The sequence below is a fragment of the Alosa pseudoharengus genome, unplaced genomic scaffold, assembly GCF_046254945.1.
Source record: "Alosa pseudoharengus isolate Yale_2024_CS ecotype anadromous, Long Island Sound unplaced genomic scaffold, YU_APseudo_1.1 YU_APseudo_1.1_scf_16, whole genome shotgun sequence".
Classification (NCBI taxonomy): Eukaryota; Metazoa; Chordata; class Actinopteri; order Clupeiformes; family Clupeidae; genus Alosa; species Alosa pseudoharengus.
Window position 1 is genome coordinate 38670384 of NW_027468630.1, and position 24054 is coordinate 38694437.

General features: G+C 42.2%; 1 protein-coding gene across 3 annotated transcripts in view; it reads right to left on the reverse strand.

Annotated features, from left to right (window-relative positions):
* Positions 1–24054, reverse strand: part of vps13c (vacuolar protein sorting 13 homolog C) — a 511929-nt gene that overhangs the window by 229459 nt on the left and 258416 nt on the right. For all 3 annotated transcript variants that reach the window (XM_076287956.1, XM_076287955.1, XM_076287957.1), the window contains 6 exons: positions 23819–23979; positions 18506–18759; positions 3472–3695; positions 3123–3215; positions 1229–1591; positions 1049–1138 (listed from right to left, as the gene is read on the reverse strand). In XM_076287956.1, coding sequence (XP_076144071.1) covers positions 1049–1138; positions 1229–1591; positions 3123–3215; positions 3472–3695; positions 18506–18759; positions 23819–23979 — 1185 coding nt within the window. The remainder of the gene's footprint in view (positions 1–1048; positions 1139–1228; positions 1592–3122; positions 3216–3471; positions 3696–18505; positions 18760–23818; positions 23980–24054) is intronic.

Genomic DNA, 24054 nt, shown 5'->3' on the forward strand with positions numbered 1-24054 from the left:
ACTTCCCCCTTTCAGAGAATATACTCCTGAGCTAGGGTGACCAGATGAGATTGGCTGAAATTCGGGACGCTTTTTTTTCCGCGGGGGGGTGGGGGGGGTGCGATATTTTCAAACCTGTACCAAAACACATTTTTATTCAAACATCAAGTCTGCCTCAAAATACAACAGGGGAATTATGAACTCAAAATGTCATTGTGGGAAAAAAAAAAAACAATGACTGCGTAACAGTGCAAATCAGACCTTTCAGAATAAGGATAATAGCCTATAACGCTAATAACAAGCCTTGCCAAAATTATGGGTCATTAAGTAAGAATACAAAATAATTGTTAGATTAAGTAGATTATGTTAAAACGACATGGACATTAGGCCGAACTTCCGACATATTTTTTTTGCACACACGCTGGCTCTGCCTGCTGCGCTGCCTGCACATTCAATGTCCTCGGCTTCGCGAAATCAGCGCATATTCGCGCCTAATTATAGAACGTCAAAAAGAAACAAAGTAGCCGGGCTGCATCCAGACACTTAGCTGCCGTCGGGGGCTGCATGCAGTCGACTCAGACTCTCTACGGACAGTTTTTAATCAGAAAATCAGAAAATAACTACTCAGTATTCTGATTGAGTATAATTTTCGGGACAATTAGGGCAGGATTCGGGATTCGGGACAACTGCTTGGATATCGGGACTGTCCCGAATTTTTCGGGACGTCTGGTCACCCTATCCTGAGCACTGAACTGAGCCACCCATATTTTTGTGGTGTGATAGAACGGCCTTAGCACATTGCCTAATGTGTTTTGAGTCATACAAATTAGAGCCCACGTGTGCTACCAGGAATTAAACTCGACATATTGAAAATGTTGAATGATTGTAACAGAACAAAGATAAATAAATAAATGTTCATCATGGACGTAGACAGACGGTCAATTGAATTTGCCATTCAAAATGTCAAAATTGGTAGCTGGCAGTTAAGATCTCCGTTGTAGCAATGACCATTTTAAATAATGCACAAACCCTACTAATCTGGAGCTAAAGCACAGTAAATGTTTAATACCTCCAAGCTGAGCTTCCATCGGTGTTGCCCATCATCCACTCGTTCTATCAGTGGTTCCCAGACAGCATTCATTTCATTGAAGTAATTAACCTGTAACACAAAAATACCTCACAATAATGTTTTTTTTAAAGGAAAAAGCAGAGGTTAGCAGTGTGCGTACTGCTACTATTAGATTCTCACCTCTAGAGTCATGTCGGCATTGAGCTGCAGCTGTGAAGTCCAATTGTGTGCATCCATGGTGAGAGAGGACTCTGCCAATAACAGTGGGACAGTGCGATGACCTAGCCCAGACTCCAAAATCAACTGGACAACTTTCACCTGAAACTTGAAGTTCTCGTCTACATGCTCCTTAGCAACGATGAAATTCTCAGTCATTTCCTGTGCAGGATCTACTCCCAGGAACCAGTAGTTGCAGCTATTGATATCCATGACACTCAACAGTTTGCTCCAGTCAGATGGACATACCTCACATTGCTTAGCTGGTGCCTTTAGAGTCATGGCTGTAGATATTGTCAAAACTGTGTTTATAATAACTGGAGAGATCTGGAAATTCAAGGAAAACAATGAAAAGAAACAGGGAGGTAAAAAGAAGAAATACCAACTCAGGGAAACAAACAGAAAGCACCAGATGATAATTATGTGTTCCCAACATGGAGCATTAAACAGTGGACTCCAAAAATCTGAAACCCATTCAAAAATCTGATATTTTCATGCGTCACCCATGGGGCTAGTTAGTAGAGGGCACCCTTAATATCTGTTTCTCGTCATTCTCTCTCTGTCTCTCACTCACTCACTCAACTCAATATTTAAGTATTTTGTGCTGTTCAAACATAATGAGTGGGTGTGTGGTGCATTACTGTTGCATTTGTTTTGTACAGTATATCTGTGACACCCTAGCGGCAGCAGATGTAATTTGCAGCCAGGGTAGTCTAGCAACTCTCCGTTGGCTTGCGAGCTGGAAAAATGCAACTTCGATCAGGCCAATCACATTGTGAATAGGTAGGCGGGCTTAACATAATGATGGCTTCGGCGTGAATTCCCTGCTACTTGAAAACAAAGAAGATGGATGCTGCTGCTGGCGAACAGCGCGACATGAGTTAAGCTTTTTTTAAGTTGGCAAAAATTTGATCAACTAGGGAAAAACGCATGGGACTCATGAGTTGTAGCGCTATTCTATTGCGTGCAGAGGGAATTTGAAAGACAACCGTTTATCCCGCCCCTCGGACTGAGCACTGCGAATGGTGAGTCCCCAGACCCTACATCTTGATGTGGGTCTGGCTCGTCAGGCTATGTGACACTGCCTGGTTTAGTTACATTTTCTTGATCAGACCAGTGCAAGCCAGGCATTCACATTTCAGCTAACCCTCTGGCTATAGCTTTAAGCAACAGCTGGAGAAAAGTTGTCAGAATTTGTGCATTCAGGTCAATGACCCCTGCATCTGCCTAAACTAGGGTTTCTCAACGGGGGCGTTCGGACAGTGTTGAGGGCCCGGTGAATGAGGTAGCAGAGAGGGGGGCGCTTGGGGGGGGGGGGGGGCGTTAATCAAAGTTATTCATCACAACTTTTAAGCTTATGACAGCAACAGACCTGCCAATCTGTATGCATTTTGCATATCGGGTACACATTTTCACATCAGAATACGCCAGTACGATTTGTTATTGTGGAGCACTAACAGAAGCAATACAATTAATGAACGATTCAGGGCTTCAAAAATTAAAATGTACGCTCATAAACACACAGCCTATGCTACACTAAAGTGGATCTATGCCTATATAGTAGACTTGAGGTAAAACACCACAGAGTTGCTCGCTGTTAGGATACTCTACTTCTACCCTCAGCAGGTAAATGAAAGACTTGCTGAAAGTGAGCTTAGTGTCACTCACAAATCCACGTTCCCCAGCAGCTGGTCTTTTTGAATTACTTTGCGAAAATGAAAATGGCTGCATTTGTGAATTTACCTTGGCATAATAGCCTACTGATGCCTTGGAAATGTATTGCTTGTTCACAAGTTATTTCAGCTGACATGTTGCATGTGTCGCTGATTAAACATGAATTACAGATTTCAGATTTTACCTTGATGATTACTTCCTCTATATCCACCGAGACATGCAGAGGACCGTTTGGCTCCATTCTGCCTTCCAGCTTGACTGAACATGGATGCAGCACCTGAAGATATGTATATTGTCAGCAAGACTTGCAAGCAAGCACTCTATAGAAAACACAGTCTGTTTACATCACACTGCATCTTAATTTAAGAATGCATATTTTTGAATGCAATGCTGAATGAGATTTTGTACATTGAGGAACCATATTAACTATTTGTGTATATTCCTTGCCTTCTGAAAACACTATACAGCCAGGATGGTACAGACTCTATAATTTTGGTACAGTAATGTCATGTACTGTATTTGTCTGGTCCTACCGTTGAGACAGCCTTGTCTTCTTGCTTGCGTATGAAAGGACAAGCAAGAAGTTGCAGGTCCCTGATATTGGATGATAAACTAAAAAGAGTCCCGTCTGACTTGAAGTGGCAGTCACACTGGAATGATGCCACCAAAGATGGCGCTTGAGCACATGTTTGATTTGCCACAAACACGACTTCGGGGTTCACAACAACCGCATGCACGTAGGTCCTCTGCATCCACACTGGGCACAAGCACAAAACTATTAACATACAACTCAAAACATTTGCGTAGACACCTGAAATACAAGACAGAAAACATATAAGACCTTTTAGTGAGGTAGTGCAAAGCATCACATTTTACACAGGGACTTGTTAAAGGTGCCCTGCCACACAAAACCATTTTACTTGTATTTTTTTAAAATATGTTAGGTCCATATGTGTTTGGGTTATGTCATGAATGTGAAAATGAACTGCTACTTCCTCTGTCAGCTCTAGCCACTGAAAAGAAATAAGCGGAGAAATCAGGCCAAAAGCTGGTCAGTCTGACGTGGGATTGACTGAGCTCATTACTATTCGTGAGCTCGCCCAGTTTAGACTGCGCCCACAGAATCCGTCAACGGGCTTGTGCGCTATGCATGAATAGAACTTCAACAATGCATGTTGCCTAAGAACCTAGAGTTGATGGCTTCAGTTTATGTTTTGGAACAATGCCACAACACAATAATTCGAAATTAGTTCTCTGTTCATCACATTTTGAAGACAGTGACTTCATCAACTTTGGCAAGTTCAGCAGAGGCTTCGCAAAAAGGTTGCTGTTGAAGCCTGAACCATTACCATTGTGTCAGTCTACGACCCAGTGCCTAGGTTGTAAGTAAAACGCTATTATCAACAAGGAAGTGCTATGTTATTACAGGTTTGCACTCGCTAGCCTAGCAGGTTTTGGGCTCTATCGTGCACACCAGCGCAATTGACTTTGTATACTGCGCATTTGTCTTTCCTATTTTGCAGTCATCGCATATTGGAATTTTCCCTCCACAGGTACATGTGCGCCCACGGGGGCGTTTCAGCGAAAAGAGGGGGCGTGTTCCGGCGCAAACGGTCCCTGTTGATATTTTGCAGTTTCAGAAAACAATTCCGCCACAGACCAGGAACCTCATGGTCTAAAGTCAGTGGCGCAAATTCAGATGCTATTTTAAGGGCGCATGCATGGCCACAGGCCTGCAGAAATGAATGCTATGCACACCGATCTACAGACACGCTGTGCACAGATGGAAAAATTCCATGCCTTGATAATATTTGTCCATTTCCCGGTTTTGTTCGTGCATTGGTCAACTAAACATTTAGTAGCCTATATAGTACATCTACATGCAATATCTTTACAACAACAACACCTAATTACGACCTATTAATTTGTACAACTTTATACAGCCCTATAAAGGCTAAAGTTACTTTTAGTTTTGTTTCAATTTACCGTTGTGTATGGCTTTAAACATCGTGTGTGCTTTAACATCACCCTATAAGCATTATTCCAGCTGCGCTAAGGTTTTGACAAGCACCACAATTTTGCCTACCTTGTTGTAGCCCATCTGAAATAACTCCAAACTTTGCTTTGTTCCCTCCATCCTTTCGTTGTTTTCAAAAAACGTTTTATATCCATGATGGCCTTGAAGTCTTGAGTTTGTGAATTCGCTTAAATAAGCTTATTATGTGCTGTTAACCAGCAATCATAGACAGTAAAAGAAAGCAGCAAGTACCCTTGGCTACAATTTCTGTAGTTGCTGCGTCCATTCATTGTTATTCTCTCTCCTGCTCAAACAAAAGTTGTGCGTGCATTAAGTTGAGGATAACGTGTTTACAATCTCTACTTTACATAAAATATTGTAAATAGCCTATTGTCATGCAGTTAATGGGATACTGTTCAGAGTTGGAAATGTCAAACTGTTTCTGTTGCCTGATGGTAGGTACAGCCGTAGCTTACACCTGCAGGAGTGCTTGCTTGGGCACCTGTGTTGCGCAATGCACTTTGCTCCTCTCATCTATACGACCCATTTTTCCAAACCATACATATAATTACAAGGACAAATATTGCTACACGAGGGAAATCAGTGTGGTGTCCAATGTGAAAAAATAGGTATAAATCTAGCGTACACATTTCCACGAATCACGGATGTGTTGATGACATAAATTAGGAAATATTAGAGGACTTAATGAGACGTGAAGTTGAACTGCATGCCAATGCCATTTAACCCAAATGCCCCAGCAGCAGCACGGGAGAGGAGAGCTTATCTGACAGATCTGCATTGTCTATACTCTATAGTGAGGTAGATTATAGGGTTGTGCCGATGGACGATATCATCGTCCATCGTGATGGTTGACAGGCATCACGATGGAAAGCAACCATCGTGATGCCACGCCCCCACATGCCAGTCACTAATTCTTGCTGTAACAGGCTAAAACATAAAAAAACCTTTCCCTGAAAATGAAATTGAGCCTACTTTAAAGGCTGTCAGCCAAACAGTTATCACGTATTAGTCTACCGTCTTGTAAAATAAAAGACTTACCCTCTTATTCAAATAATTCCTGACTGTGACGGGAATGTGTAGCCTAATTGTCCTTTAGTAGCCTACATGTCTCCCAGGCCTATAGCCTACATTGGACGTAATATGTAGCCTAATGTTTTAGCAGAAAATATAGATTTATTATTGTTAGGCTACGACTAGGACATTCTAGCGCTCAAATATTTTTGCGAGGCTACAGCGAGCGCCAAATGCGTCCTTCTTCTCTGTGTTAAAATAAACCATTTCTTTCGTTAATTATAGGATCAGAAGGTAGCCTATCCGTCTTTCACTGTAAGGCTTGTATTTCATGCATTTAGCAAAAGTCCCAGACAGCAGCGGAGTGGTAATCGGGATTCGTTATTTGTAAAAGTGTTTTTACTTCGCCCTCCTATAGCCTGGACTGCGCGATTGCAGCCCTTTACTTTCACTTCCCGCCGCCCTTATAGTCAGCATAGACGGTAGCCTGATAACGTGGGATGCTGCATAGTACTAATATTTTAAATGAGTGACCACGATAGTAGTCTTAAGTAGCTTTTTTGCTGGGTCCAGCGAAGTCTGTCAATGTGTAATATTCCGCTGGTTGGTGCACACGCAAGTGTTCAGATTGATTGTCTATCCGTCTTTCACAACAATTTTCTTGGATTAGATCTTCCACACAACTTCGGTAGCCTGGTCAGTATGTCTCTCTTAGCTGTCCACTTTCATCAGGCCGTATAGCCTATATAATAGCATTTTTTTTATTTTTATGTAGAACATTATAAATGTATTTCTGTACAGACATACCTATAGGCTGTTTACTACACGAACCCCCCCCCCGCCCCCGACGATATCATCGTCCATCACGATGTTTTACTGTACACATCGTCAAATGCCAATTTAGGCGACATCGCCCAACCCTAGTAGATTACATTGCAAAAATATCACCATGCATTCATAACCTCGTGATTCAGTGAGAGTGATCCCAAAACATCGGAAAGTGACATTTCTGTATTACATTTTGTCAAGAGGAAAAATCAATAATAATAATAATAATAATACATTTTATTTAAAGAACGTCTTTCAGGACACCCAAGGTCGCTTTACAGATAAAACAAATAGAAGGGGAAAAAAAAAATATATATAAAAATATATATAGTCCATTTAGCCATATCACAGTCCATAGGCTAGTCTGAAGAGATATGTTTTCAGTTCCTTTTTAAACTGGGCAGTGGATTCACACTGCCTGATGTTGTTTGGAAGTGAGTTCCATAGCTTTGGGGCTGTGTGGGAGAACGCTCTCTCTCCCATGGTGCTGAGGTTCATCTTGGGCACCTTGAGCAGACCAGCTGATGAGGATCGCAGTGAGCGGGAAGGGGTGTAGCTCTCTAAGAGGGCGGTTATATAATTGGGAGCAAGGTTATGCAGGGCCTTATATGTCAACAGTAAGATTTTAAACTGGACTCTCTGGGTAACTGGTAACCAGTGTAGCTGCAACAGTACAGGTGTTATGTGGCCTGTGGACTTTGTGCCTGTTACTATCCTGGCTGCAGAGTTCTGGATTATTTAGAAGGCGGTGGAGTGATTTCTGTGGAATGCCAGAGAAGATGGAATTGCAGTAATCAATGCGGGATGTAACATAGGCGTTTACAAGTACTTCTGCACTCTGCTGACTGAGGGAGGGGCGCAGTCTTGCGATGTTGCGCAGATGGAAAAAGGCGCTGCGAGACACACTGTTAATATGGGCAGTGAATGAAAGTGTGCTGTCTAGTATAACACCAAGACTCTTCACCTTGGTGGAGCAGGCAATGTTGGAGCCATCTACAGATAGGGAGAGTTTGTTTTCCATCTTTGCCAGCGTTGTTTTTGAGCCAACAACAAGTAATTCAGTCTTGTTACTGTTCAGTTTCAGGTAGTTGTTAGTCATCCACAGATTTATATCATGCAGACAGGCAGTCATCGCAGCAGGAGGAAGGGAGGCAGTCGGTTTGGTGGACATATAAAGCTGGGTGTCATCAGCATAGCAGAGAAACTGAACACCATGTTGCCTCAGGATATTTCCCAGTGGGAGGAGGTAGATGATGAAGAGCAGGGGCCCCATAACAGACCCCTGTGGCACTCCCTTTGTCACAGCAGCACTCTCCGACTTGTGGTCCAAAATCTGGACAAGCTGTGTCCTGCCAGAGAGATAGGAGGTGAACCATTGATGAACACTGCCCTGCACTCCAATGCTGGTAACACACTCCAGAAGCAGCTGATGGGATATGGTGTCAAAAGCTGCACTCATGTCAAGGAGGATTAGGATGGAAATGAGTCCAGCATCAGCTGTGCAGAGGAGGTCATTTGTTACCTTCACCAAGGCAGTCTCTGTGCTGTGCTTTGGTCGAAATCCAGACTGAAATGGCTCAAACAGATCATTGTCCTTCAAATGATCCTGGAGTTGAGATGCCACCACCCTCTCCATAATTTTTGAAATGAATGGTAAATTGGAGATGGGTCGGTAGTTGTTGAGGTCATCATGGTTCAGCCCAGGTTTTTTCAGGGTTGGTTTCACAATAGCAGTCTTCAATGAAGGAGGGATTTGACCAGTGATGAGCGAGGTGTTAATTATTGATGTTATCATTGAGATGATGGATGGTAGGCACATCTTGACCAGGCTTGTCGGAACAGGGTCCAACTGACAGGTGGAGGAGTTGCACTTGGTGATGAGACCAGAGATGTAACTTTCAGCAGGGAGACTGAATTCACTGAGTGCATTTATAGTAGGTGAGCCCAACTCAATCAAGGAGCATGGTTGTTTCAGCTAGTAATTGAACACTCCAATTGCTGATGGATTGCCTCAATTTTTGTGTGAAAAAAGTTCAAGAAGGCTGAGCAGCATTCAACAGATGCATTCTGATAGATGGTACTATCAGGTGGCTTGAGGAGGCCATTCACAGTGGAAAAGAGAGCCTTGGTGTTTCCTTCTCCCTCATTGATGATCCTTGCATAGTATGAGCTCTTTGCAGCAGAGAGTGCTTTTTTGTACTGAAGAATGTGCTCCGAGTACATCCCTTGGTGGACAGCAAGACCAGTCTTTTTTGATAGTCGCTCTAGGCGCCGACCCATTGACTTCATTTGGCGTAGTTCAGGAGTGAACCTAGGTGCGGAGTGCACAAACGAAACGGTCCGTGTCTTTAAGGGGGCAAGACTGTTGAGTGCTGCAGACATGCAGTTGTTGTAATTGCCAACCAGATCCACTACTGAAGCATTGGGAGAAGGGCAAGGATAGGAGGTAACTAGTGAAGTAAGTTCCTCTGACACTACCTTTTTTATGTTACGATATGACATGACGCTGAACTTTGGATTTCCTGATGGACAGATAGGTGTCAAATAGCACAACTTTGTGGTCTGATATGGGTAATTCAGCAGTACTGAAATTGGTAGGTGTTATACCAGAACAACAGACCAGATCTAAAATATGGCCTTTGTTGTGAGTTGGAAAGTCAATGTATTGAGTGATGTCAAAGCAATCAAGCATGTCCATAAAGTCTTTTGTGCATGTTTTAGTAGAATTATCCAGGTGTAAATTAAAATCACCCACCAAAATAATGTTAGGAGACATCGCATTAAGTTCAGTGAGGACAGTTGAAAGTTCAGAAAAAAAACACTTGATGGTTTAGGAGGTCTGTACAATACCGCAACAATGGTAGGTGTAGATCCTTGGAGTTTGACAGCCAGCAGTTCAAAAGAGGATTGATCAGGCAAGGTGAGCGGTGTCAACTTGACGTTTTCGCGATAGAGCAGGGCGAGACCGCCCCCTCTCCCGGAAGAGCGTGGCTTGCAGATGTAAACATATCCAGACGGAACAGCCTGATTCATATGGAAGAAGTCGTTGCTTTGCTGCCAAGTCTCAGTGAGACACAAAAAGTCAATTGTATGGTCTGTAATAAAGTCGCTGATCAAAGGAGCTTTGTTGGAGATAGATCTGATGTTGTAAAGTCCAACTTTTACTCGGTTGAAGTGGGTGTGTACACTTGACCTGGGCAGAGAGGCAAGTACACGGTGATCAACTCATCGATCATGCTTCACTTTGCAACGGTTAACAGACCAGAGAGAGGGAATCGCCTTGTTGTCCTTTTTGATGTATATTTTGTCACAACGGGATCCTCGGTGGATATACTTCGGACACCGGAGGATGTCACGTTGGTATAGGAGTTCTTCAGGAGGCTCAAAGTTTCCCCAAAGGCAGTAAAGTTCACTCCGTGAGTATTGCCTCATCTGTAATCCAGTAAATGTTGCAGCTGACAGTGGTCTATTTCCACCGAAGTGAGAAGCGTATCAGTGGGATGTCAATCAGTGTGATGACTCCAGGCGAAACGCATTAAACACGTAAAAAATAAAACTGGCGCACTTACTTATAGGGAAAAGTAACTATATATAACTATTAAACTTAGCTAAACTACTATAGATAAAAAAATAACAAAATGTTCAATGTATTCGTGATAAATATTAAAAATACTGAATAAAAACAAGCCAGACGGAGCGGCGTTAGACTCGCCAGCGTCCCCGTTACTAGGCAACCTATAGCAAACTGTTCCCAACTGACTATAGCGCTGTGAACCGTTCCTGGCTGCGCCTGGCAATTCTGCAATCATAATAGCAATCCGCTATGGAACAAGCGTGCCTGTTGTTAAAGGGAATGTGAGATGACGCTCTGATTGATTTATTGCACGTTACGCCCAAACCACACCCATGATTAATGTAGCTACTTCAGACCACCCCATTTTAGATTTGCGTCGGGCGCAACAGTCATGATCCCGCCGGTAAAATAGAAACAGCGCCCAAGATCCGCCCACAAAGCGTTTTGAGCAAAGTCAATTGACCGATCCCAAGCCCCGCCCCCTTTTACTATGTCACAATGAGGACTTCGGAGGACCTCGGTCAACCTCGGTCAATTTTGAATTTTCTAGTGTCCGTTCTGTATGACAATACGCCAGTTATGCGAATGCTATAATGCTTCTTTTGCGAGTAGCCTAAGTAACTAAATAACTAAATAGTTCAAAAAGGTTCAAAGATAAGCCTGAGATACTTGTAGAAGTGACATCCGATATCCTGACCGTGTGAAACGTTAACACACATAGGCCTAACTTTGCATAACTTTGGATAGGCTGCTACTTTTCAGTAAAGAAATCTGAGTGTGTACGAAAATGTTCCCTTTATTTGTGTTCATAACTACACACAAAAACATAACTAAATCTGGTTTCCACTGATGAAACGACAACATAAGCCCTTGCAGGAACTGAACTCGCACATTCATACGATTGGAAGACGCGCAAAAGGCTACACCTTCAATCACGTATCGCCTTACACACATCAAGAACATACTTTCAGCTTTGCTACATTGCCATGTTTAACTTGGGATAGAAGACTGTTGACAGAAATAGGCTAATGATCATTTTTTCAACAAACGCAATAATAGCCTACTGCGATGCATTACTGATGGCTGAACGAGAGATAGACAATGTCTTCTAAAGATCGAATCATGTGCTGATTCAAAACTATGCCTTGCTATAGGCTATGCAGTCTCGAAATCGCCAATATTAGACCTAGCCTACTACATTGCCCACGTTTAAATTAATTATAGCATAATGATGAAGTCTAGTGCAAGACAAACCACGTCTGCAAACTGCAGATAGCCTATGTCATGCGTGGTATGGGTTTGAACTCGGGGTGGTTTCTTTTCAATACACTTGTATCATGTTTATTTGAACTCTTCCTTCTAAAGCAGCCATTCAAAATAATAAGTAGACTCTCAGCCTACCGAAGAGAAGCTATCTCTTTACCTCCCCAACATGAGCTGCTTAACAGGCTAGTCACTCTCCCAAGTTGCGTGAACTTGGATCAGCAGCACTTGGTCCCGTCTTACTAATCCTCAAAATATGGTTAGATTTTGTTATAGACACGTCAACACCATATGTTCGCACAGACCTGTTTATTGAATCAGAGTCACATCTGCAGCAAATAAGGTAAACTACCTGCTCGGGATAACGTGCTAATTGTTTATCCAGTTAACATGCATCCCATTAAGATCCACGACACCGGATTTTTTTGTCCTCAATTTGTGGTGTTCCACCTCGTTGATGACAGCGGACATTGTGAATGTGTCCTTCTGCATACTGAAGGCCTTTCTGACCTCTGTTTTTTGAATATATCAATATTACTTGACGCCCAGAAATCCAGCATACACTGTTGCACTAGGCTAAATGGGGGTGCTGCGTCCCCATGTTGAACACGCGTTCTCGCACACTTTCCTCCAAACTTGTCCGACTTAGCAACAGTAGCTATGGGACTGACAATGGGAGGAGGGGCTTGGGATCGGTCAATTGCGCTAAAGTGCAAGATATAGCCCTTTATGTCCATTTGGACAATGCTAGCACTCGCTAGCCAAGCTAAGTTCATGCCATGAAGCTAAAATTTGTTGATAACAGCTGTCATGTCAAGCAGCTTAGCTCGTTGAATATTAATGAGAACTGGCGCAAATCGAGCCGAGTCTCTTCCTGCATTCTTTCTATACCACCCTAGAATGGTATGAAACAAGGTAACCAAGGCATTTTTTCCACAAAAAAATGTTACAGAGTCCATGGTAGAACTTCAGATATTACCACAAACTAATGAAATACGTGTGGCAGGGCACCTTTAAAGGAACCGTATGTAAAAAATGTATTTCAATTAATCATAAAATTGCCCTGATATGTCACTAGACATTAAGAAATCATGTTAATTTTTAAATACTTATATCACTGACAACAGTAGTCTGGCCAGGATATTGTCATTTAAAAAGTGAAGTTGCAGCCCTCAACTGATGTTGATGTTGTCATGTTGTGTTTTGGCCTAATGCGCCACCCTCCACCTATCTACTAATCACAAACTCAGTACTGTTTCGGCATCCGGTCGCCAACTCTGCCAGTCAGGGGGGAGGGGAAGGGGATACATCGCTCTACAGTAATTTGAAAGTGATTGTAGTACCAGTTTTGGCCACAATCTTACATACGGTTCCTTTAAGCATTGAAAATAAAATAAATATATTCTCTTTCTTTCTCCTCTCCGGAGATTTAATCATGAATCTCTCTCCAATTTACTCCCCACTTTTAAACAGTTTGTCGGCTGCACAACAAAAGCGGACACTTGATCCCCTGTATGCTAATGTAAAGGATGGGTATAAATCTACTGTACTGATCATTATCTCTTTTTTCCCTGCCTTCTTTGAAAGGCCCCTCTGCCTATCCACTCTTCAGGACAAACTGCTTCTCTTTTTGCATGGCTTCATGGCTTTAGTTAACTTTCTAAATAAATGTAGTTTGTTTCAATCTGTCACTGATATGTCTCCATATGAATGATGATGGCTTACATCAGATAGAAGGTAAGGTACGGTGTGGTGCGTGCTTCCTTAATTACTCGTTCGGTTGTTGGTTGATAAATAAGACACAGTTGCAGTCAGATGCACTCATAGACAGTAGTCTAATCTACCTCAATGCGCAGATCTCATACGTTTAATTTAAATAAATCTGGAGGGAAGCATTGACATTTAGCACGTGAAAAGCATGTGTGGAGAGTGAGATGTGCACATTTGCGCTGTCGTTTTGAAACAGTCAGACATGCACATAGACATAGACAGTAGTCCTTCTGCCTAATGCACAGATATTGTTGTAAGTTTAATTTTAAAATCCCTTGCTATTTCGTTTTGTTTTTCATTTTGTGTAACCAAATCAGAACTGCTTCCATCTATTAACCTAGCTCATTGTTGAACACTAGCCTATGCTACCCATAGATAGAAATGCTACCGCCGCTGTTGAACTGAGAGTTTACTTCTTGTCTACAACCAGACGTCACACCCTCATCTGAATAGATTGTTCAGGATTGGTTGGTGAGTGTGTGATGTGCGTTGTTCACGATGTTACTGAGAGTGAGAGGGAGAGGTTAAGAGAGATAGGGACACGAAACAGCAAAGTAAGTGTTGCCGCTTAAGAAAATGATGACGGTGAAATACTCAATATTTGCACTTTAATGTATCTCACGTACAGCAAACTGCGATATATCAGGTATATTCGGTATATCGCCCAGCCCTAGGCCCAGGGTGAGTGCCCACATGGATCTCTTACAGTTTGAATATCAGCCTTACATCGGCATGGATGATGCTCTTATCTACATGCTACAGAGGATCCATGCACACCTAGACACCGCAGATGCCTCGGTCAGAATCATGTTCTTTGACTCCTTGAGCGCCTTTAACACAATCCAGCCAGGGCTGCTTGGTCAGATAAGGTGGAGACAGCACTGGTGTCCTGGGTCATGGACTACCTAACTGGTAGACCGTAGTATGTGAGACTCCCAAACTGTGTCTCTGGAAAGGTCTTTAGCAGCACCAGGGCCCCCCAAGAAACCGTTCTGTCCCCTTTTCTGTTTACAGTGTATACAACTGGCTTCCAATACATCTCCAATAGCTGCTTTCTTCAGAAGTTTTCAGATGATACAGCAGTTGTTGGGTGTATTCAGGGAGAGTGTGAGCGGGAATACAGGGGCAAAAACAACCATCTATAGCTCAACGTGGATTTTAGGAAGAAACGGCCTGATCCAGATACAGTTACCATCCAAGGGAAAGAAATGGAAATGGTCCCCAGCTATAGATACCTAGGGGTACAGCTGGACAGCAAGCTGGACAACAAGCTGGACTGTTCCTTCCACATGGAGGAACTCAACTAAAGAAACTGCACACCAATAAGGCAGCGGGGCCTGACAGACTGTGTTCAAGGCTACTCAAGGCCTGTGCTGATGAACTGGGGGAGCCACTGAAGCACATCTTCAAATTGAGTCTAAGCCTTGGACAAGTTCCAACCCTGTGGAAGACATCATGTCTCACCCCTGTCCCTAAGAAGCCACACCCTAGTGAGCTTAATGACTACAGAACCGTCGCTCTTACATCACATGTGATGAAGACAATGGAGCGACTGGTCTTAGGTATGCTCAGACCCCAGGTACGCCATGCACTAGACCTGTTACAGTTTGCATACCAGGAGAAAGTGGGCGTGGACGATGCCATCACTTATCTTCTACACAGGACACATTCTCACCTAGACAAGGGGAAAAGTGCTGTGAGAATCATGTTCTTTGATTTCTCAAGTGCTTTTAACACCATCCAACCCCCAGACTGGGAGACAAGCTCTTGCAGATGGGTGTGGACGCTCACCTGGTAACCTGGATTACAGATTACCTGACTGAGCGACCACAGTTCGTCAGACTGAAGAACTGTCTCTCTGACACTGTGATCAGCAGCACCGGAGCGGCACAGGGAACTGTGATCTCTCCAGTCCTGTTCACCCTGTACACATCTGACTTCTGCTACAACACCGAGTCATGCCACATGCAGAAGTTTTCTGATGATACTGCAATTGTGGGGTGTATCAGGAACGGGCAGGAGGAGGAGTACAGGAGCCTGGTGGAGGACTTTGTGCAATGGTGCAAACTCAATCATCTTCAACTCAACACTTCAAAGACCAAGGAGATGGTGGTGATCAGCTGGAGACTTCGCTCACTGCCTTGCACAACAGACAGACTGAGGAAGTCATTTGTCCCCAGGGCCATTGAACTGTTCAATGCTTCACTTAAGGGAAGAGGAGAGATAGACTTCTCTGCATAGTCTTCCTGCCTCTTCACGCCCCCCCCCCCCCCATGTTTGGATACTGTCTGTCCACTAGCCACTTTTTACCACTGTCTTTCTGCCTCACTGTTTGCGTGCTATATTAGCACATATGCATAACCCCTCCCTCTATGCCACAGCCGAACTGTGGCCACACTTATACCTTTTCTTAATATAGTTACATATATATATAGATATATAGACTTTATTCTTGCACTGTTGCACTGTTGAACTTACTCATTTGCACTATCACCATGACACTCACTCACACAGAGCACCTTACCTTACCTTACTATACACAGAGAATCACAGGCTCAGTCCCTGCCTCAGTCATTGCAAGCGCCTCTTGATTGATTAATCACCCACTATGTGGATACTGTTTTTAGAATTGATTTAGATTAAGTGTTAGTTAGTATAATTTGTATTTTAGTATATTTAGTATGTTCTTTATCTTCTACTGTCCTTATTGCTTAGTTGTGTTTTTTATATTATATACTTTTAATGACTGCTGTTAGTGTATGTGTGTGTGTTGTCTGTGCTGAGACCTTGAATTTCCCCTGGGGATCAATAAAGTATCTATCTATCTATCTATCTATCTATCTAGTGACATTACAGCAAACTATTGCTACTTTGCATCTGTGTCAATGTCAGTGGGTATGGTCATGGAATGTTTAATGTAGTGTGTGTTGGATGTAGTGTGTGTGTGTGTGTGTGTGTGTGTGTGTGTGTGTGTGTGTGTGTGTGTGTGTGTGTGTGTGTGTTGTGCTCTGATGCAGTGGGCGTAGGCTTAACATGTGTTGGATGCATTCCGTGTGTTTTGGTGATCTGATAATGCATAGCTGCTGTAACAAAGTAATTTCCTGTAAAGTATCTATCTATCTATCTATCTGTCTGTCTGTCTGTCTGGATGTACCACATAGCTGGACATTGTAGTAAAAATTATTTGCAAGAACATACTGGAAACGAATGTGATTCACTTCATCAGTCTGTCTGCCTCATATTTGCATTAACTGATGATTGTGCCTGGTGAAGACACGCCTCGACCATTTGCAAATCAAGTCTTTTGTCATATGCCAGACTTCACCATAGGTGGTCGGCGCCAATTAAACACGCATATGTCCGGGGCGTATCTGAACTATCTGAACGACATAACGAAACAGTTTTGCATCAGGCACCCGACTTGAGACGGCTCCAATCTCCTCTCTGGGTTACATTTCTAATTGCTTTGATAATCCAGATAAGGCCTTGGTTTTGTTCTTAGAGAGCAAACCTGTTTGTTTGTTGTGTAACTATGTGTTGTGCTCATTTCGACGTTAGTAGGAAGTGGATTTAAGTGTGTTGGTTTTTGAAAGATCACAGTTTAAAGTAGCCTATAAAAATGTTGAACTGAAAGCGTAATATTAACAGTTGGGCGTCGAATGACGTTTTCCACCGTTTAAAGGTGCCATGTGTAATGTCCGCCAAAAAATCAATTCATACTCCACATTCCATAATAGATGGGGGCAGTATACCTCCAGAAAGTGAGTTGGTCTACCCTAGAGTAACAACCGAGAAACGTGTATTGCAGTTTGGCTGGCAATTATGTTGCCCGCATACCGCCTCCCATGGCCGAAACTGGTATTATGACACCTGTCGGGCTGTGGCTAGTAATTTAGCATGCTAATTCAGGTTGATATCTCTGCAGCACTATACCTTGTCATTTTTTTTTAATGATATCATCACCCGTATTTCTTCTCATTCTTTTGATGCGTGTAGCTAATTTTTTGGATATTTTTAACTCAATTCTTACACATGGCACCTTTAAAGTAAGACATTGGAGTTGGTATATGATACTGTGTTCTTCAAATTGACGCCTGGTAAATAGTTTGGCTAAACTCGACGTGAAGGAGTTGTTAACGTTAGCCAGTGATAAGAGGCTGAGTTTGACGAACGAGACGCCTGGAAGCATATGTATGTGGTTGAGTTCGAAGTAGAATGAGATACCTAGAAGCAAACTAGGTGGCTGAGTTTGGTCTGGGAACAAGACGCCTGGCGCCTGAAATAAACGTGTGGTTCTCCATGGGGGGGGGGGGGGGGGGGACCTTAGGATCCTAGTTCCGAAGTGGGAACAATCGCGCAAGCGTGAAGTGAGCAATATTGGCCATAATTTCTTCTACCATAAGGTAGAGGAGTGCGCGCAGCACAGTTGTTAATTGTAACTATTTTCATTACTACTATATCTGACCATTAATTATAATTATTATTGCCTCTGTTGGCGGGTACTGGTATCATTAAATACACCTTGAAAGCACAAGCAGGTGTAGAGGCTATCTGAGTGCTTGAGACACGTATTTGTGTGTGTGTGCGTGTGGAATCTTTGTTCAACCAAGTTTGTGTGTGTGTCATTATTTGCTCAAGCCCCTGTGTGTGAGACTTTTACTTGTTGCATGTGTGCCTTCTCTTTGTCTGTTTTACTAGTTTATGCATGTGTGTCTTCTCTTTGTCTGTTTTCTCTCTCGTGTGTTTTGTTTTTTGTGCGCGGTACGAATCCGTAACCAAGCTGGTTGTGTGTGTGTGTGTGTGTGTGTATGCGTATGGTTGGCTACTGCAGAGCCTGGATCCTTAATTACACAGAGAGAGCCAAAGCTTGCGCAAATGCATGCAAAAATCTCACTGACAAACTGATGTTGACTGACGAATGCATTCTCGCCACAACATTCTCTCCACAAAAATAAATCACGCTTGTCAATTTGTCTCCATCTTCAACTCTTGTGTGTGTGTGTGTTTGTGTGTGCGCGAGCATGTGGATGTGTGCGTGTGGATGTGTGTGCGTAATTACATACATTTGATCACATTGCATTACCTGAGTGGTTATGTGCAGCAAACGTGGCATCTGACACCTGTTTCACCTGAAGCTGGTTAGCCTTGTCAACTTTAGTAGGTGGCATTTGGGGCATAGCCTGGATGAAAAAGTCTGCCACGGCCAAAAGAAACTCCATGCTGGCGCACAAATAAAGGTTTTGCAAAACAACTACCACCTTTCTTTCACTTATGTTCTGCCTGTATGTCACATCAATCATGGCATCGGAGCTGTCCTCATCTCTCCTCCCCAGCATTCTGTAAACAAAGCAGAGGAAAGACATACAATATTGCCATTCATTATATTGCCCACAAATACAGCCAGGGGGATAGAGACTTGTTGCTATTAGATAATAATAATAATAATAATAATAATGCATTTTATTTATGGGCGCCTTTCTGAACACTCAAGGTCACCTTACAAAATCAACAATAACACATTCAATCCATTAAACAAGCAATCAGAGAAAACAAGCAATAAAATAACAAGATAATACGGTAACGCTTTAGAATAACATGTGCTTATTAGGTATTAACAGTGCATAATAAGCAGTTAACAATTCATTACTAACAGTTAGTTAACTGTTGTTATCCTTTAATAACATTAACTAACTGTTAACATGCAGCTTGTAAGTGTTAATAAGCAGCCTTATAAGTTACTTACAAGCATATTTGTTAACAGTTGTAAGTGTTAACAAGCAGCTTGTTAATGGTGTATAAGACAAAGAGGTGGATAACTAATACGCTTATAAGACCTTTCTTACCTATTTGTAGTAAATTTTGCAGCCCCCCAATCTAAAGCGAGGACCATGTAGCCTATAGTTCCACAAGCTCAACCTTCTATCTCTCTATATACTGTATCTCTCCATCTAGCTTGGTTTAGCTGTGAGAAATGCACCTTCAAAATTGTTGCTGTGAGCAGGAATCGAACCCCGGTCTCCTGCATCAGAGAGTGCATCGCTACTTCTTGAGCTACACTACTTTTCTTATACAGCTGATGAAATTGTTTATGTTGATTCTATATTCCGAAGTGCTATGCTTTTTACAAATATGTTTCTGATGGAAAAGTGGTGTTTAATTAATGCAGAAACAGACCACGAATGTTCGCCTCTGTTCAAGGCAAACTGAAACATGTTTCAAATCGATCACGAACGTTCGCCTATGTTTGCAACTTTGAACCAGAGCTTTGAATGCACCCACTTATCGTCTTTAAGCCTCGGTTGCTAGGTAACCAAACTATATACAAAGCTGGCATATCTTTAGACTGCTGACAAACTGACAAACTGTTTTATGCATTCACTGAACAAAGATTAAGGAAATGAAACACCACTTTTCCATCAGAAACATATTTGTAAAAAGCATAGCTAGTATGATATAGAACATCGGAATATAGAATCAAAATAAACATTTTCATCAGCCAATTAGGAACAATAGTGTAGCTCAACAAGTAGCGATGCACTCTTTGACGTGGGAGACCGGGGTTCGATTCCTGCTCACTGCAACAATTTTGAAGGTGCATTTCTCACAGCTAAACCAAGCTAGATAGATAGATACATTATATAGAGAGATAGGAGGTTGGGCTTGTGGAACTATAGGCTACATGGTCCTCGCTTTAGATTGGGGGGCTGCAAAATGTACTACAAATAGGTAAGAAAGGTCTTATAAGCGTATTTGTTATCCACCTCTTTGTCTTATACACCATTAACAAGCATTAACAAGCTGCTTGTTAACACTTACAACTGTTAACAAATATGCTTGTAAGTAACTTAAAAGGCTGCTTATTAACACTTACAAGCTGCATGTTAACAGTTAGTTAATGTTATTAAAGGATAACAACAGTTAACTAACTGTTAGTAATGAATTGTTAACTGCTTATTATGCACTGTTAATACCTAATAAGCACATGTTATTCTAAAGCGTTACCGATAATACTATTAATAAAAAAGAGCAAAAGAAAGAAAGGAAGAAAAAAAAAATTAAAGAGAGTAGGCCTGTCTGAAACGATGAGTTTTTAGGTGAGATTTGAAAGTGGTTATGGACGTGGAGTGTTGAATGTAGTGGGGCAAAAAGTTCCAGAGGTGGGGGGCTGAGTGACTGAAAGCTCTAGACCCCATGGTAACCAGACGAGCAGGTGGGAGGATGAGCTGGATGGAGGAAGAAGATCTGAGAGAACGGATGGGTGTCTTGATATGGAGGAGCTCAGTAAGATACTGAGGAGCAAGATTGTTAATAGCTTTAAATGTAAGGAGGATCTTGTAAATTATGCGGTATTTGAAGGGGAGCCAATGAAGTTGCTGCAGGACAGGTGTTATGTGACTGATGGAGGGGGTTCTGGTAATGATGCGGGCAGCAGAGTTTTGGACCAGTTGTAGTTTATGGATAGATTTGTCAGGTAAACCATAGAGGAGAGAGTTGCAGTAGTCTAGGCGGGAGGTGACCAGGGTGTGAACCAAAATTTCAGCATTGTTGGGGGAGAGAGATGGGCGCAAGCGAGAGATATTACATAAATGGAAATATGCTGACCGAGTGATGTTATTGATGTGGGACTGGAATGACAAAGTGCTATCTAGGATGACACCCAGACTCTTAACCTGGGGGGAGGGGGACACAGATGAATTGTCAATGGAGATGGAAAAGTCATTTATTTTAGAGAGGATGGATTTGGTGCCAATAAGGTGGAGTTCAGTTGTGTCACTGTTGAGCTTGAGAAAGTTTAGGGAAAACCAGGATCTAATTTCCTGAAGACAGTTGGATAGAGAGATGGGAGGGAGGGATGTAGTGGGTTTAGTGGATAGGTAGAGCTGGGTGTCATCTGCATAGCAATGGAACTGAATGTTATGTTTACGGAAAATATGGCCAAGAGGGAGAAGGTAGATAATGAACATGCTTAAGATAACTAACTTTTCTGAGCACATAAATTGAACATTAGAGCATTGAGGATTTCTTTAGTAGAGTGATCATCTTTCAAAGGACTTGTCAATCCTGAAAAACAATTTTGAGCACACCTTATGCCTAAAAAAGTCAGGTCAGGTCATACTACATGTGTTTTTCGCCATGCGCTTCTCTTTTATTGAACGCACTCAGGGGTGTGGCAATTAATGACCTAATGTGTGGTCTGGCGCATTATCTAAAAATCGCTATTTTACACTATCTAAAAAGCATCATACCACTGACCAAGAAAAACCTGGTCTATAGCGAAAGGCGCATATGAAGCACAGCTGAAGATGCGCTGTCATGAAATGTAAGCAGCCACTCCTCTGCAGGATAAATGTCCTTAGGTTTTTTATTCAGTCATTCAAACATTATTGGGGTAAGTGTTGCTTTTTTCAGGCTAGGTTTTCGATGGTAACCCATTGACAGTCAATAGTGAAAGTAATTAGCTGTGTATAACTGTTTTGTCGTTGACTTGACACCACGGTGAAGTTAGTTTCACTTTGCCAATGAGTTCAAATAATAGACGAGTGCAGATGCGTGTAGGCTATACTCTGCTAGATTTTAGTAAAGCATGGTTTAGTGGAATACCTGTTCCATACGGTCTCGCGTGTAAGCAGATTCCTTCAAATGCGCCGCTGACTATCAAAATACAGATGCGCCGTTTAAAGTTGCGCTGCTTGCTGTTAAAGGGAATGACAGATTTTCAATTCAATTTAAAGGATGTTACGCCCAAAACACACCCATGACTGATTAAGAAACATAAGAACCGCCTTTTTGCACCAGTCGCCTGACGTTTGATAACGTTTAATAACAAAACCACCCCTAATGTTGACTGGACAAACCCCTAAGCTATTTGCCAGTGACCATGCATTTTAGATCGCCGAGATAGGGCCCCTAGTGTTAACCCTCTAAGCGTCAAAGTCGGAAAATTGGACTATCTACCACTAAATGGTAGACATCCAGTGCTTCAACTCAAGACCAAAATCACTTTGGTTCATTTTGGTCCATAATTTGCATAATGTTACTATTTAAAGTGTTCAAGAAAATAGTGGAAGATGTGAGAAAAGAAAATAGAGGAAATGCGAGAAAAAACATGTTTGTTTGCAATGATGCAGAAGTGATTCTGTCCATATTGTCTAAGTTAATTGAAGCAGAAATACTCCAAATGGTGAACAAAAAGTTCACGTATGATGAAGACTTGGGTCTGTCACTGATTCATGCATTGTGTGCATGTGTTTTCCTGGTCTTATTGGAGGATGTGCAATACTTTAACTGTACATGCAAGGCCTGTGGGGAAATTGGCAACATTTATTGCTTGGGCAGTGGGCAATGACTAACATGGACCTCATTGTGGAATTGTGCAATTTCTGTTGTAGGGCTGCATGCAATATCTATGTGTGTGTGTGTGTGTGTGTGTGTGTGTGTGTGTGTGTGTGTGTGTTATTAGAGTTTAGAGTATTATTTACTCTACTGCGCACACAATGTGAATTCCCAGTAGATCAGTAACGTTTTGTGGTCGGCATAGGTGAGCTTGAAAACAGACATGATATCGTTGTTTGTAGAAGTTCATTGCTGCAAGATCACAGCCCCTTTACACTCACTCCCAGCGACCCCTCACCACAGACCTGGTAGCCTTACACTGTAATGAAGCAACAGCTGTGATGAACTGTCATACAGCCTGGTTTACCTGTGAGTGGAGACCCTTACTGAAAGTTTTAGATGGACGGTCGTGACATCTTTTTAGTTGCCCTGGATTTCCCCCCCTAAAATAGTACCAATAAATGACTTGAAACCATGCTTAATAAATTAGCGTTGCTGCAACTCAAAGAATTCCTGCTTACTTGTTGCGGCGCGACATAGAATGAAAGCCTCGCTACTTGTGCAAACTTGAAATAAAAAACAAACATTTCTTAGGCTAAGTTCATATTTAAGTTATTGTGGTAACATATTGTGGGCCTATATGGGCCAATATTATAATTATATTATATTATAACTACATGTGACACCGGCAAATTTCCGGAAGTAGCAGGCTAACGTGTAAATCCAGTTTAAAGACTTGTGTGCTGCATCTACATGATCTCTCGACTGCCCAAAAATCATATTTGACCATTTGGAGACAGTAAAACAAATATATAAAACTATCTTACTAAATCATCAAAAAGCCCCAGCGGAGTATGTGTATGAGGGTATATTTGGTGCAGAACTCCTGAGCACATGTGGCAATAGATTTTGTACTTGTACTTATTGTACTTATTTTTCTTGCTGTTGAAACACCGGTACTCAAAGTTTGTGAATTGCTCAAAAATGTAAAAGCATGTCACAAACACAAGAGTGCCTGATTCAGGCCTCAGTCTTCTGCATCCATCAGTATATCTATACATACCTAGATGTGACTCGTTCACCAGTGGTCCTATGGTCATGTAAAGTGCAGCTCTTCAGAACAGTAGATATTTCAAGGCTGTTATCTGACAGCACCCTCCCTTCAGCTCTCATTTTATGGAGTGTGAATTCTCCTAAAGGCTGGTCCATAATTTTCTCTGATACCTTTGTGGATATACAAATAGAAATGTAATCCCCATACACATTCACAAACAAAGAAAAGACTGTTTGCATAAAACA